The sequence below is a fragment of the Sinocyclocheilus anshuiensis genome, unplaced genomic scaffold (assembly GCF_001515605.1).
Source record: "Sinocyclocheilus anshuiensis isolate Anshui unplaced genomic scaffold, SAMN03320099.WGS_v1.1 scaffold840, whole genome shotgun sequence".
NCBI lineage: Eukaryota > Metazoa > Chordata > Actinopteri > Cypriniformes > Cyprinidae > Sinocyclocheilus > Sinocyclocheilus anshuiensis.
Genome location: NW_015552598.1, coordinates 977180 through 991976, shown reverse-complemented (window position 1 = coordinate 991976; position 14797 = coordinate 977180). Strand labels below are relative to the sequence as shown.

General features: G+C 35.8%; 2 protein-coding genes across 8 annotated transcripts in view; one reads left to right on the top strand and one right to left on the bottom strand.

Moving 5' to 3' along the window:
- Nucleotides 1-6353, bottom strand: part of LOC107665728 (lactadherin-like) — a 24944-nt gene extending 18591 nt beyond the window's left edge. For both annotated transcript variants that reach the window (XM_016456735.1, XM_016456736.1), the window contains exon 1: nucleotides 6164-6353. In XM_016456735.1, the coding sequence (XP_016312221.1) occupies nucleotides 6164-6245 (82 nt within the window). In that variant the 5' untranslated portion in view covers nucleotides 6246-6353. The remainder of the gene's footprint in view (nucleotides 1-6163) is intronic.
- A 3019-nt stretch (nucleotides 6354-9372) lies between these two features.
- Nucleotides 9373-14797, top strand: part of abhd2b (abhydrolase domain containing 2, acylglycerol lipase b) — a 12098-nt gene continuing 6673 nt past the window's right edge. Inside the window, exons 1-11 of one of the 6 annotated variants that reach the window (XM_016456730.1) lie at nucleotides 9373-9484; nucleotides 9741-9891; nucleotides 10420-10652; nucleotides 10851-11026; nucleotides 11296-11463; nucleotides 12032-12215; nucleotides 12310-12402; nucleotides 12553-12654; nucleotides 12739-12808; nucleotides 12891-12975; nucleotides 13274-13514. In XM_016456730.1, coding sequence (XP_016312216.1) covers nucleotides 10441-10652; nucleotides 10851-11026; nucleotides 11296-11463; nucleotides 12032-12215; nucleotides 12310-12402; nucleotides 12553-12654; nucleotides 12739-12808; nucleotides 12891-12975; nucleotides 13274-13422 — 1239 coding nt within the window. In that variant the 5' untranslated portion in view covers nucleotides 9373-9484; nucleotides 9741-9891; nucleotides 10420-10440 and the 3' untranslated portion in view covers nucleotides 13423-13514. Of the gene's footprint in view, nucleotides 9485-9714; nucleotides 9892-10419; nucleotides 10653-10850; nucleotides 11027-11295; nucleotides 11464-12031; nucleotides 12216-12309; nucleotides 12403-12552; nucleotides 12655-12738; nucleotides 12809-12890; nucleotides 12976-13273; nucleotides 13515-14797 lie in introns of those variants that run through there. The other 5 variants (XM_016456728.1, XM_016456727.1, XM_016456725.1 and 2 more) reach the window with 5 other exon arrangements.

Sequence of the window (14797 nt, the reverse complement as noted above, 5' to 3'; positions counted from 1 at the left end):
GTGTGTATTTATATATACATAATAAATGTACACAGTACACACACACATATATTATGTAAACAAAAACTTCTTTTGGATGTGATTAATCGCGATTAATCATTTGACAGCACTAAATAATAATAATAATAATAAAATTTATTGGAAAATTGAAAAGGAATTGAAAAGGCATTGCATTTAAAAACTAACTTTTATTTCTATTTATTTTTAATGTATTAATTTGTTTAACTGCCTTTTAAACATGAATTACATTGTTTTAAATGTGTATTTATGTGTCACAAAATAATTTATTTAGTTTTATTGTTACATATTATATATTGTAACTACATTTTAAAACATGAATTTTAACAGTTTTAAATGTCTTTTAATTTGGCAGTTTAAAAAGTAATTTATCTATTGATGTTTTTATATTTAAATTATTTTATTTAGCATTTATTTATTATTTTAGTAGCACTACACTCTTAAAAATAAAGGTGCTTCAAAAGGTTCTTCAAGCGATGCCATAGAAGAACCATTTTTGGTTCCACAAAGAACCATTCAGTCAAAGGTTCTTTAAAGAACCATCTCTTTCTTACCTTTTTATAATCTGAAGAACCTTCTTTCGCCCCAAAGAACCTTTTGTGAAACAGAAAGGTTCTTCAGATGTTAAAGGTTCTTTATGGAACCATTTAGACAAAAAGGTTCTTCTATGGCATCGTGAAGCACCTTTATTTTTAAGAGTGTAGTAGTAGTTCTCTAGCCACCATTCACTTTCATTCTATGGAAATGAGGAGCATAAATATCAGAAACTCCTTTTGGGAAGAAAAAAAATAGGCCTACAGGTTTGGAATGACATGAGTTTGAGTAATTTTTTTGGGTAAACTATTGCTATACTTGAGATTATATTTATGAAAACTAAACAGGGTGGATAATAATTAATGTCAGGGATTCCACTTCATGATGTATTACCTAACATTTACTAGCTATACTTAACCTAGTTTAACTGTCAGAGAACTCAATGTTGGCCTAATACGTTCTGGAAGGTCATTAGACAGAACTGAACACATCAGCTGAACGCAAAGCTGTTTGATTAAGTGAAACATTTGATCAGCGTCTCATCAGCTGAGCTGGCCTTCTGATCAGCAAAAGCTCTGAAATGGGAGTGAGAGCAGATTATTCCCACAGGCTTTCGGATAGATGGCTTTAGGCGCTATAGTATATCACATGGTCTTTCTCGGAGTTAAACGTGTAAAGGCAGGCAACTGTGGGAGTGTTCGCTGCTCTCTCACAAATGAGGCACGCAAACAGGGACAAAGAAAGCAGAAATGAAGTTTGGCCAGGCAACTGTGACCCTGAAAAAACAAGCAGGCAGTGCTGAGCCAACTCACAAAATGAGTAATAACCAACGTGTAATTGACCCAATCCCAGTATGGTCAAAACACTCTTACTGTGACTGCACACTGATATTAAAAATGTGCAGCCTTAAAGGGATACACCTAAAAATAAGAATTTTGGAATAACACCAGTGGAACCAAAGGCTGGTCTGTTATAATATTTTTGCAATTGAGTTTGGTGATACTAGTGGCACAAAAATTACAAACTTCAGCTTTAAATTTTAAAGTAAAAAGTCCAGTAACAAACACATTTGATGTGCTACTATTATGGTTATGGTTTGCCAGAAAAATACTACATTTTTTAACTTAAAGAACCAAAATGAACAGTTCGAAGCTGAAAATAACAGAACAGCTCAAAACCATAAACCCACTCGCTCCTTCATTTCATATATCTGGAACGTCACTTGAGTCATTTCAAAAAGAAGCATGACCTGATCTGCAATCTTATGAGTACAATAATTATATAATAACTAATAACGCTTAAAAAGTAGGGAAGGGCTTTAGAAATGAGTCATCGGCATGAGGAGTCATTCAGCAACAATCTGCTGAGTGGATCACGCACACTTGGCCAACAAAAGAGCCCTTGACTGTCGTATTAAGAACAGGTAGAAAACAAAAACAACAGATTGGAGGACAACCAAAACACTGCACACGTGCATGTGAGAGCACGCAAATGCAACAACACACCGAATCCCAGTTTGATTCTAGGGGATTCAAGAAAAGATAGGAAATGCAACTGTACTAATATGCAGTGCACTCAATGTTTATAGGCTAAAGACGTTTATAGGTTTGATAATGGTAATTTAGAGACATTGTAAAGTCTTCAAATGGTCATATATGGGCATTCAAAATTCCCTTGATTTTTTAAAGACAGTTCATAAAACAAAATACTGTAACTTTCACAACTCAAAAAACGTCCTTCCCATAAAAAAAGAGCATTTATTAAAGATATGCTGCCAATATTTATTTTCATATTATTGCTGATAACCTATGTATGGACAATGTTACATTTCTATATTTTGTCTAAATAAATAGAAAAGAAATCTTAAAAAAAAAAAAAAAAGTGTATCACAAATATCAGAAAATCACAACCTTAAAATTTACAGTATGAAAAAAAGTTTATGAAATTGGTTTTGAGATTTGCACATTAAACAGTGTTATTACATTATTATTGGCAATAGTTTTAAAGATTATTTGAGGGTTAGATGATGGCATGGGTAATCTAAATGTTAAAAAAAGTGAAAATTAGTATACATCATATATAATAATAATATAATAATAGTTAATCAAACATAAAAAAAAATATGTCTACAAGACACAGCAGCACAAAAGAGCTAATTTTGACTCTTCTCCAACATTATAAGTAGTGCTGTCAAACGATTAATCGTGATTAATCGCATCCAAAATCTAAGTTTTTGTTTACAAAATATATGTATGTGTACTGTGTTTGTTTATTATGTATATATAAATACACACACATTCAGTATATATTTTGAAAATATTTACATGTATATACATTTATATAATTATATATAAATATATTTAATATATAAACATAAAATTTTTCTTAAATATATACATGCATGTGTTTGTGTTTATATATATACATAATAAATACACAGTACACACTCGTATATTATGTAAACAAAAACTTTTATTTTGGATGCAATTAATCGCGATTAATCGTTTGACAGCACTAATTATAAGTGGGCTTAAAATGATCAATTTCAAAAATAAAATATTCCATGCCTCTTTAAGACTTGACACTGATAAAATATGTATACATGTAACATCCAAGTAATGTAACAGAACCTTTTAAGTTGTTAAAAATAGGTGATCTGTGTCTAGGTGCTGATTTGTGTTACAACCTCTGTGTATATTTAGACTCCTAAAGTGTTAGTTTACCTTTTAAGACTACCATGGAACATACTTTAAGGCTTATTGCTTCACACTTTATGCTAAAGGTGTCCTGGATTTGTTACTCCACATTACTGCTGGTGTGAATATGCATGCGTGTAGGTGTGTGTTAATGTACAGTGTGTTTTCTCAGCTATGTGGTCATTCGCACATCATTTAAGACGCCTTCATATGGCCCTGGAGAACTCCGTGCTCCAAACCTCACATTCCTACATCACTGAATCCCACGTTAAAACTCCCAGAACAGCTCAATGCACTGAGCCGTGGGGCTTGCACCTCTTAATGGCCAAGCAAATGATCCATAAAGATATGGTCTGCACATAAGAAACGTACTGTTCTTTGACCAATAAAATGCTTTTTTTTTAGTAAACTCTCAGTGAGCTTGCATCTTCAGGTGAGATTTCTGTAAACAAAAGGCATTTCTCTAGAACACCACAGCCATCTGTTCTTAAAAATAACCCACAAAGACTAAAAATACACTCTGACGTACAGAGAAAAAAGCCATTCTCTAAGGCAACGCAAATAGGCTTATAATTAATCTTACTTGGAAATGCTATAATGCAAAACATAATATTTTGGCATGCTTTTACACAGATTCAAAATGGACATAAATCCAGTGCAGTGTATTTGTTCAAAAACTGGTAACGAAAGTTTTCTGACAAGTGTTGGATTATGCAATTTTAAAAATTCAATACAGCAGATTGGAAAATGGAGCATGAGACCAAGATGGAGCGAAATGAGAAATGCCATGTTGCTCTGCCTGAATGAAACATTGATTAGGGCTTATTGAAAATTAATCACAGGAGAAGCAGTCTCATTGGACCACTATTAGGAGTGGAGTCAGGACAAATGAGCCCATCCCCGGAGGGGAAGACCCCGCTGCCAGATGGCACAGGCCACGCGACAGCTTTTGAACGGCTCGCAAACACATTCTTGCAAAAGAGAGTGAGTGAAAAGCGGGAGGCTGTGTATTCGCTATAATTAGCGTACTCTCTGTCAGCTGACCTGAGAGGCCTGGGTTGTGTTGATAAAAGTCTGCATTTGCTGATTTTAAGCAGTTATTGCTAGATTTTGATGGATGAGTGCTGATCTTAAATCAGCTTGAGAGTGCAGCTTCTATCCAAAGCTGTTTACCTTCTCGAAAAGTGAGACAAACAATTCTCAACTTTTAAAGGGAGAGTTCACTCAAAATGAAAAGTTTGTCACAATTTAATCATCCTCAAGTTGTTCCAGACCTGTATGATTTCTTTATTCCATCAAAAGGAGATGTTAGGCAGAATGTTGACGCTGTTCTCTTTCACACACTGACACTGAATGGTGATCAGCAGCTGTCAAGCTCCAAAATGCACCTAAATTCATAAATAAATAGTCCATACGTCTATATACCAAGTCTTTTGAGGCCATAATATAGATTTGTGTGAGGAACAGACTGATATCAAAATAATTATTTAATGAATATCTTCTTTGTCGATCTCAGATCTCATTATTTGAATATGCATTCGAATTCCATGCCTTGTGAACTGCTACTTGATCCCTTAGTACTAATGATGGTTGGCACCAAGTTTGACAAGATTTTCCTTACTTAAAGCTATAGTATGGTTATAGAAGAGTTGGAATATATTGCAAAAGTCATACAGACCCCTTTTATGGTGCTCTTTGTCCTGCATGGTCACCATTCACTCAGCTGCTAAACATCTGCTTTTGATCTCCATGGAAGAAAGAAATCACACAGGTGTTGGAAAGCCATGAAGATAAGTAAATAATGTGCACAATTCTCTTTTCTCGATGAACTATTTGTTTAACATCACAGAGCACCAATTTCATCACTTGAAGTGTGAATGAACAAGATCAAGGAGGCGACAACTGGACCACTTGAAAACTTCATGAAAATGCTTTATCATGGAAAACTCTCTGGAACACAACCACAAACCAATCAAAAAGCAGTCAATATTACAGTAATGAAACTCATGCAGGATGAATTTTCCAAAAATTTGCGCAAACCTGTCCTGCTGCACTGGTCGTTAGTGGCAGGAAGTGCCCTAGCCTCATTGGGCTCCGCTGCATATTAAAGTGGCCACATTCATTGGAAGTGACTCAGTGATTTGGTCACTTGAGCCACACCTACAGACTGGAGCCGGATCATGGCCTGAGGCTCAACGGCAGATGGGGAAGTGTGTTCTTAAACAAGTAACAACATCCGTGGAGGCTAAAATGAGTAATAGGGCCAATTAAATAGTGAATCCTGAAATCCAGACTTTAAAAAACAACACTTGGAAGTACAAAAAATTTAATATCTATCTTTGTTTGTTCAGGGTATATGGAGGAAATTCATTTAGATATGCTGTCAACAAATCTTAACATTCATGAATAGCAAAGGCATGAAATTGGTGCTCAAATGGTCTTCCACGTCTGACCATGCCGCTATAAAAGTCTGTCCAAGCCTGTAGGTCACTGGTAATGGACTGAAATCAGGACATGATGTTTTGTATAGACAACAAAAGGACAAAGCAGAGAGCCCACGGCGTTAAACGCAAGTACAGACACGAATAATATACATTTTGGTCTAAGAGAGGCATCAACTAGATGACCAGAGGGACTTTTCATAAAGTGAAGCCGCCAAGACTTGTTTACAAGACGACAGTGTGAGAATGGACACTAAACATCATTCATTCATTACTCAATTTATTAAAGTAAAAACACAGGCTATATTACACACACAAAAAAGTATTAAGAAAATAAACTGTTTGGTGTCTTGACATTTAAAACATTTAGCATCAAACTAACTAACGTATACTTTAACTTGCTTTGCTTATTAATGTAATTTGCCATGCTGTTTCTATAGCGCTCAACGCACAGACGAAAACTAAAACACTTACCGCTCGCAGTGGAGACTGAAACAGCAAGAAGACACGCCGCAAAAAGTGGCAAACTAACACACAAGCTTGAGAAAGTTCTCATGGTGCCGAACTGTAGTTCTTCGGTGAACTTCTCGTCGGTCTCAGGAGTCGTTCGGTGTGAATCCGTTCGCCGTTATGACTACAGGCAAGATTAGAGGCGAGAGAGGGACAATATATGCGCTCCCACGTGTATCTCTGCTCTCAGCCAATTACATCCTGTTTTTAAAATATGGCCCCGCCCATGACCCCGCCCCTAGGGTAGTCATTAGTGCGAATAACGGTGCGCTGCTTGATTGACTTGATACAGTAAACAAAGCAGCTCGGTTTACAGAACGAGAAAACATTTGGTGGTTTCAGGCATTTGCTGTGTTTACACGGCAAAAAAAGGAAAATATTTACTTATGTCGTTTCAAACCTGCATAACTTTCTTTCTTCTGTGGAATACAAAAATCAAGCTAAAAAAAAACCTATCGAACCAACAGAGAACGTTCCCAAAACCTTATTTTTTTCGGTTCCCAAAACCAAACTGGAACAAATAAGAACCTTATGGGAACGTTCTGTGTTTGACAGTATTGGTCACCACTCTCTTACTAAGCCTATATCTTTTTCATATAATTAAAGTAGCCTAAATGAGGCTGTTTTTCTGATCCACTGTATAAATAACAAAAGTGGGGTGAATAAATTATGATAGAATCTTCAGACTCTCTTTAAAGATCTTAAAAGGAGCTGATTTTTCTGAATGCATCATTAAGGCTTCTGCAGAAGTGTTTGTTTAAACATTAAGCCCAACTTGCTGTTGAATTATGAACTGAAGATAAGTAGGCTTAATGGAAAGCGAGATAAAGCAATTTGTTGTAACATAAACAAATGCTGCATTCTTGCAAAAGCATAATTGGGTTTTGTAAGGTCAGGGTAGTGGGTGTATTGCTCTAAGATGCATTTATGCATGTGGGTCGATGCAAAGTGTGGGTGATGGTCAATTGGTGATCATGCTTTTTTTTAGTATCTTGTGCTTTTGTGTAGGCCTATACAGCAAAATGCAAAGCTGCTGGACAATGTAAACTGGAGGATCCAGTAAATTAGAAATATTGAAAGAGAAATGGCATTATATTAGGCTAGTTAACCCCAAACGTGAAAGGACTTCACAAAGTCAAAACGTTTAAGGAGAAGACCAATTGTTCATGCACCACTAGATTCCATTTTATGCATAATGAAAAATAGCTTATTAATGTCTCTCTTGGCTCTGTTGCTGGGGCCCTTAAGAGCTTGTGTCTAAATGCTCCTCTACAGACACTTTAGCCAGTCCCACTTGATTTGATTGAATATAATGTGAGGTTGATTTTCCTCCAGCGGAGCCACTAATCTCTAATAACATAATGGATGTCGGCTGTGGGGAAATCATGGAGCTGGATTTTAAACATCAGACATTTAAAATCCTGGTTGACTCACAAAATATCCATCTTATTTAGCGTCACTTAGAGTGACTAACTGAGTTTCATTTATGGCACTTACGGGAAATAATACAATCATTTATAAGGGGGATCAAATCAGTTATGCATTACAGAGTGCATTTACTTGGAATTTGCCGTGTAATTGCTATATTGAGTCCTCGAGATGTTCTTGGACTGCTGGTCTACTGCTGTTGTCACTTTTGCATCTGCTCTCTCCAGTTCTCTGAATTTCTATGAGAACATACCACTCTGACGAAAGCACTTGTAATACATGGAAACTGTAAACAACTTGCTCCAATGGAGCAGTGTGTGTTTTTAGTTGTATCCTGCCATCTTGTGGAAATTATCAATCAGCACACTGTTCATATTCATATATGAAGCTGTATTAAATCAATCAATCAATCAATCAATCAATCAATCAATCAGTCCATCCATCCATCCATCCATCCATCTATCCATCTATCCATCTATCTATCTATCTATCGCGTTTTCCTCTGTTTTAAGCATTTGATTTCTGGGAGATAAAATATAAAAATATAAAGACGTTTAAAGGGATCATTATTTATCATATTTATAATAGGATAATGTTATTTTTTCTTATTTAGCCTATTCATTTATTCATTCCTACTTATTTACGGATTTATTTGTATTAAGCATATGCGTTTTTTCCTCTGTTTTACACATTTTAGCTCTGGGTGGTTAAAATAAATGTATATGCAACGTGCAGAAAACATGTTTAAAGGAAAGACATTATTTTTTTTATTTCATTTCATTTGGGATTCTGGGAGATAAAATATAAAAATATAAAGACGTTTAAAGGGATCATTATTTATCATATTTATAATAGGATAATGTTATTTTTTCTTATTTAGCCTATTCATTTATTCATTCCTACTTATTTACGGATTTATTTGTATTAAGCATATGCGTTTTTTCCTCTGTTTTACACATTTTAGCTCTGGGTGGTTAAAATAAATGTATATGCAACATGTGCAGAAAACATGTTTAAAGGAAAGACATTATTTTTTTTATTTAATTTCATTTGGGAGAATTTATTTATTTATTTAGGCCTATTTATTCAACTATTTATTCAACTACTTATTTGTTTATTTTACTTGCTTGCTTTAGCATTTTAGTTTTGGGAGATAAATTAAATTATAGGTAAACAAACCAGTAGAGACGTTTAAAGGGATAAAATTACTTATCTGTCATTTAATTAAGTGAATATCTTTATTCTATTCTGTGAAACAATGCAAAACAAAGCTGATGGAAGTTGATCACGTTTCTTCATACATTTCCAATTAAAAGTTTACTTTTACTTTGAATGTTTAACTTAAGGTAAGCGAACTTGTAATGCTTTTAGCGACCTTGAGATTTGTGCAAAGGCTTTATAAAAATAAAGCCACTTTTTCTTAATTGCAGTTACTTGTTGAACATTTTTGTAAACTTTCACTTGTTTTTGTCCCAATATTTGGACTTCTCCTTCAATGAAAATTTAACACAGTATCCATACTTAAACTGAAGTGTAATTTCTCTGTACTTTTTGTTCACTTCAGGTAACAGCTATTGAATGACAGTGAAGTTGACGCTATTGTAATTCTAGCTCACAGCGATAGTGCTGGAACCAACTGAATATCAATGGCACTGTAGGCGCGCCGAACCTGACGTCATTGTGACGCTGCTCCAATCAGAGGACACGAATGAAGACGCGCTCCAGTTGCTGGGTGTAAAGTGAATGACGATGCACTATGAATGTTGTTTGTAGTCGTCAGATGTCTTTGAGTAACGTTACAGTGAAGATGTAAAGAGCAGAGGCACAGAGGAGTCACTGGACAACTTTGAAGACAAGGTATGCATTGTTTTCTTTATGCATGTTGTGCATGCTAAGAATTCGATGTTATAGTTATATTCTGTTATAGCATAACGCACAAGCAGTATTTAAATTGCTCAACGCGTCCTGAATTGTCTTATAACCAGTGCAAAAAAATAAAAAAATACGCGTAATACAGCAGCTTTATATTGAATAATAAAAATTACAAAGTATGTTTATGTCAGAAGTATGATTAACTCTGTTGATAGAGTCACTGTAAACTGTACTCACGTAGAGCAGACAGATGAACCCCCTGTAACTGTTGCATGATGCAGCATACTTTGACTGGATGACACATCCGGGTCAGTGAAGTGCCTTCTGCTGGACTGAACATTGACATTCGGAAGCTGCTCTGTAACCCAGCACATATTTTTTTAAGAGTCAAGGTGTGATATGAAATTATTAATTCATTCTATGTGCAATATTTATGTCTTTTATATTTGTAATGTATCCTATCTTTATATGTGTTTAGCATATTTTTTTTAAGTTAGATTAATTGTGTCCAAATTTACTCTTCTATTACTTATGCATGTGTGTCTACACAGGTGTGTGTACATAGGTCAATGACAAGTAATGTCTGATATTATAATAAGGAGGAATATTATCTAGTTTGACACATGTGGCAAGCTCTTAGATATGTAATCTTTGTATCCATGTTTGAAAAACAATTATATTTTCTACAAAAAACAACAACAACGTCATTTCATTATTTTAAAAAGCTTTACACATATAATTTTATGAATATTGAGAGGCTTATTTCCTTAGGCTTATTCCATTTGATCTGAACATAAAGTGATATTTGAAATATGTGCTATTCTACAGCCTACAGCTTATGTATATATTCGTGTATGCATGTTAAAAGTTCTTATAAGTTAAAATATTTATATATTTCCTTTTATAATTTTTTTAATCAGCTATTAGTAAACTAATCCATCATGAGTGCCCAATTGGAGGCAGATGTCCGCACCATATCTCCTGAGATGCCAGCCATGTTTGATGGCATGAAGCTGGCTGCTGTAGCCACGGTGCTGTATGTCATAGTGCGGAGCCTGAACCTGAAGTGTCCCACAGCAGCCCCTGACATCACCTGTCAAGATACCCCTCTCAATCGTTACCTGCTCAAGTCTTGCCCCATTCTAACCAAAGAGTGAGTGCTGCTGCCTAGAAGGATTTCTTGTCATCTTATTGCAGTCTTCTCACACATTGCATCTTTTTTAGATGGCAAAATACAATAAAATGATGCGATGTGCTGTAGAATGACTAGAAGAATCCAGGAGTAAATTTTTAGTTAAATAAATATTTGGATACACTTAATTACTATTACGCCACCTGCCCATGTCTCCAGGTACATCCCTCCCTTGTTATGGGGAAAGAGTGGACATCTCCAGACTGCTCTTTATGGGAAGATGGGAAGGGTAAAGTCCCCTAAACCTTGTGGGCTGCGTAAGTACCTGCCTATGCCAGATGGAGCCACTGCCACCTTTGACCTGTTTGAGCCACAAGGCGTCCACAGTACAGGAGGTGAGACTGGGTTTTTCAATAGCAAAGGGATTTTTGACCCCAAAGGGGAAATGTTGATCTAAAAATATACACAGAGCTATCATATGGTTTAAAAAGACTGGAATATTACTCACAAATAATCTTTTTATGCTGCATTCTAGCATTTTTAGACCTTGACAGCTTGTCATTTTCATCCACTTATGGTGTTTATGATTAAGACGATTCCTCTGGAGAGGCAAATGTGTTGCTCGTACTTTCACTAGAGTTTATCTGTCTCTGTCCCATCACAGATGACATCACCATGGTGATCTGTCCTGGGATCGGTAACCATAGTGAGAAGCATTATATACGGACCTTTGTGGATTACTCACAGAAACAAGGCTACAGGTGCGCCGTTCTCAACCATCTTGGAGCACTACCAAACATCGAGCTGACTTCCCCAAGGATGTTCACCTATGGTAAGCCACGCTTGGCAAGCATGTTTGTTTGTTATGAAACAAGCATACTTGTGAAAAACAACCAGGCAGTTAGTCACAATTTCTTTATAATAAGATGAGAGTTTTTTGTTAAAAAAGAAAAGAAAAAAAATATATATATGCCCTGTATGTAATCATTGAAAACATTTTTAAATTTTTTAAAACGAATATACTGTATATTTATATATATATAAAATTCAGCTTTGAAATCACAGGAATAAATTACATTTTAAAATATATTCAAATAGAAAGCAGTTATTTTAAATAGTAAAAATATTTCACAATATTACTGATTACTGATGCAGGCTTGGTAAGCAGAAGAGAATTCTTTAAAAAAACATTAAAAATCTTGCTGTCCAAAAACTTTTGACTGGTAGTGTATATATGTATGTATATTAACAATGTCCAATTAAATCATATATATTCTTTAGAATTTTAAATTATAATTTAAATAAACTTATCGTTCTATAGAAAATGTACAGCAACCACTGAATGCTTATTTCTATTATGGTTAACTATGGTTTATTAACTATGAAACACTGTGTTAAAGGTTGTACCTGGGAGTTTTCAGCCATGGTGGGCTACATTATACGCACATTCCCACAAACTCAGCTCATCGTGGTGGGCTTCAGTCTGGGAGGGAACATCGCCTGCAAGTACCTGGGTGAGAATCTAGCCAATCAGGAGCGAGTGCTGTGCTGCGTCAGCGTCTGCCAAGGATATAGTGCTTTGAGGTGAGAAAGTATTTTTAACTTATGCACTTAATATACCATTTTAAATATGTAATTTTGACAACTTGGTTTTCTGTTTTTATTTGTTTGTCTTTAGGGCTCAGGAGACATTTCTACAGTGGGGTCAGTGCAGGAGACTATACAACTTCCTCATGGCGGACAACATGAAAAAAATAATTCTATCTCACAGGTAAGTCCTTATTCATGTGAAATATCTGACTCTGATTGATCAATGATAATGGCCACTAAACTGTATGATTGACACTTGTTCCTGGCAACCAATTTCTTTATATCCCTAATTATCCCTTGTGAAACTGAGTCAAGTAAATCTGTCCTGTAGGGCAAGTTTATTTGGTATGAGCTCTAGCAATATGGAGGCTGCCGACCTCAGCCGTCTGTATACGGCCACTTCACTCATGCAGATTGATGACAACATTATGAGGTATTTTAAAAGCTTTCATAAGACACTTCTGACTGCATTTTATGTTCCCATAATGATTCTTTTCAAAATGTATGTCTCTATTAGGAAGTTTCATGGACACAACTCCCTAAAGGAGTACTATGAGAAGGAAAGCTGTGTGCATTATATTCACAATGTAAGTAACATTGTTGAAAGCCAGTTATATTAAGTCATATTGTTCTTTTGAAAACCATAATCTTATATGTTTCTCATATCAGATCAGCGTTCCTCTCCTCTTGATGAACTCTTCAGATGATCCATTAGTTCACCAGTCACTGCTGACGATACCTCGCACACTAGCAGGTATTTATATATTAGATTTTTTCTATTCTGTCTAATTCTTTCAATTTTTATCCATCTTTAGCAAGAAGAGATGATGGATGTGTCAAGTGGCTTTTAGCAAGCAAAAAGAAGCCATTAAACATAAAGGACCTACCAAAGGAGTGTAAAAAAAAAGGTCACTTTGACACGTATGGCCTAATTAGTGCTTTTAGGCGCCCATTAGAACTCTCAGCACCGCCGTGTTTCTAAGATCCTGCATTGGACACCTGTGCTGAATTTTTCAGTGCCATCTGATCTTTCCTCTGTGATTATTTATCAGATTACTGCTGTCAGCTTCTTCCTTCAGCCTCAGGTGAAAGATCCAACAGAGAACCCCTATTAACAAGCCTAACTGCCTCGCACAAAGAAAATATAGGACACCGAATCTTCTTGAGCTTCAACAGAACTTTAAAGTTGATGCATTTTTAAAGAGGCCACAACAGAAGACTTTGCAGCCTTGCATATGAATTTGTATGGATTATTTCGTCTTCTGAGTATATGTCTAATTGATATTTAATGCTGTTAATTAATAATAATAATAAGGTACATTTATAATAGGATTGAGAACCGATTCTTATTCTGGATCAGTTAACAATAAAATAGGGCGATGTGAACCAAATACCGTTTTAAAGTACTTTGACAAAATTTCCTGCACTACAGTAGCACCACAATCTGAATCTACAGTGTAAAAGAGTAGCACAAGATGTGCAGTCCGATTCTCAAATGAATGTCTCATGAACAGCTTTTTTTAGTGAATCAAAAGCATATTCCTCTACCAGTGTAGTCTGATTCCTGAACAAATGCATCTCATAAATCAGTTCTTTTTAGTGAATTATAAGCATATTTCGCAACCAGTGTTGGGAGTAACGCATTACAAAAGTAATAATATTACAGTAGTATATTACTTTTTGCTGTAACGCAGTAATATAACGCATTACTAATAAAATTTGGGTAATATTATTACTCGTTACAATCTCAGTAACGCAAGTTACAACAACATATTTTAACTCAAATTTAAGTGGTGAATTTACCAACACCGCAAAACAGCACCAGAGAAAAAATTCCTCGGGTAAAATAGTTTGTCTATTTCCTGTTGCTGGAATTAGATGGTTGAGATGACTGCAGAGACGGATTCTACATTTGTGAGAAGGACACACTCCTGTTATTTTCAGTTCATCTGAGAAAAGGATAAGAATGCATAGTCAGGTGCAATATGTGCGACACTAAACTCTCAACATGGAGAAATAGCACGAGTAAAAACTGGAAACACCACCTGGACTGGTGGGTGCTACTAACACTAAGTTATCAGAGAGAGCTGTGGGGTCGTAGAAGAGAAAAAGGCGGCGGACGAGCGCAGACAAGCAACAAAAATTAAGTTTAACTAAAAATAAAATCAGTTTTTATTAAATCATAGTGTATATATAAAATTAATATGTGAAATATTTGACTTAAATAGCCTAATTAACAGATTAACAAAACGAAAGGAAAAGACTGAGAGATATGAGTGAGTGACGTGACATGTGGCCAAGTATGGTGACCCGTACTTGGAATTAGTGCTCTGCATTTAACCCATCCAAAGTGCACACACACAGCAGTGAACACACACACACACACCGTGAACACACACCCGGAGCAGTGGGCAGCCATTTATGCTGCGGCGCCCAGGGAGCAGTTGGGGGTTCGGTGTCTTGCTCAAGGGCACCTCAGTCGTGGTATTGAAGGTGGGAGAGAGCGCTGTACATTAACTCCCCCCACCTACAATCCCTGCCGGTACGAGACTCGAACCCACAACCTTTGGGTGATG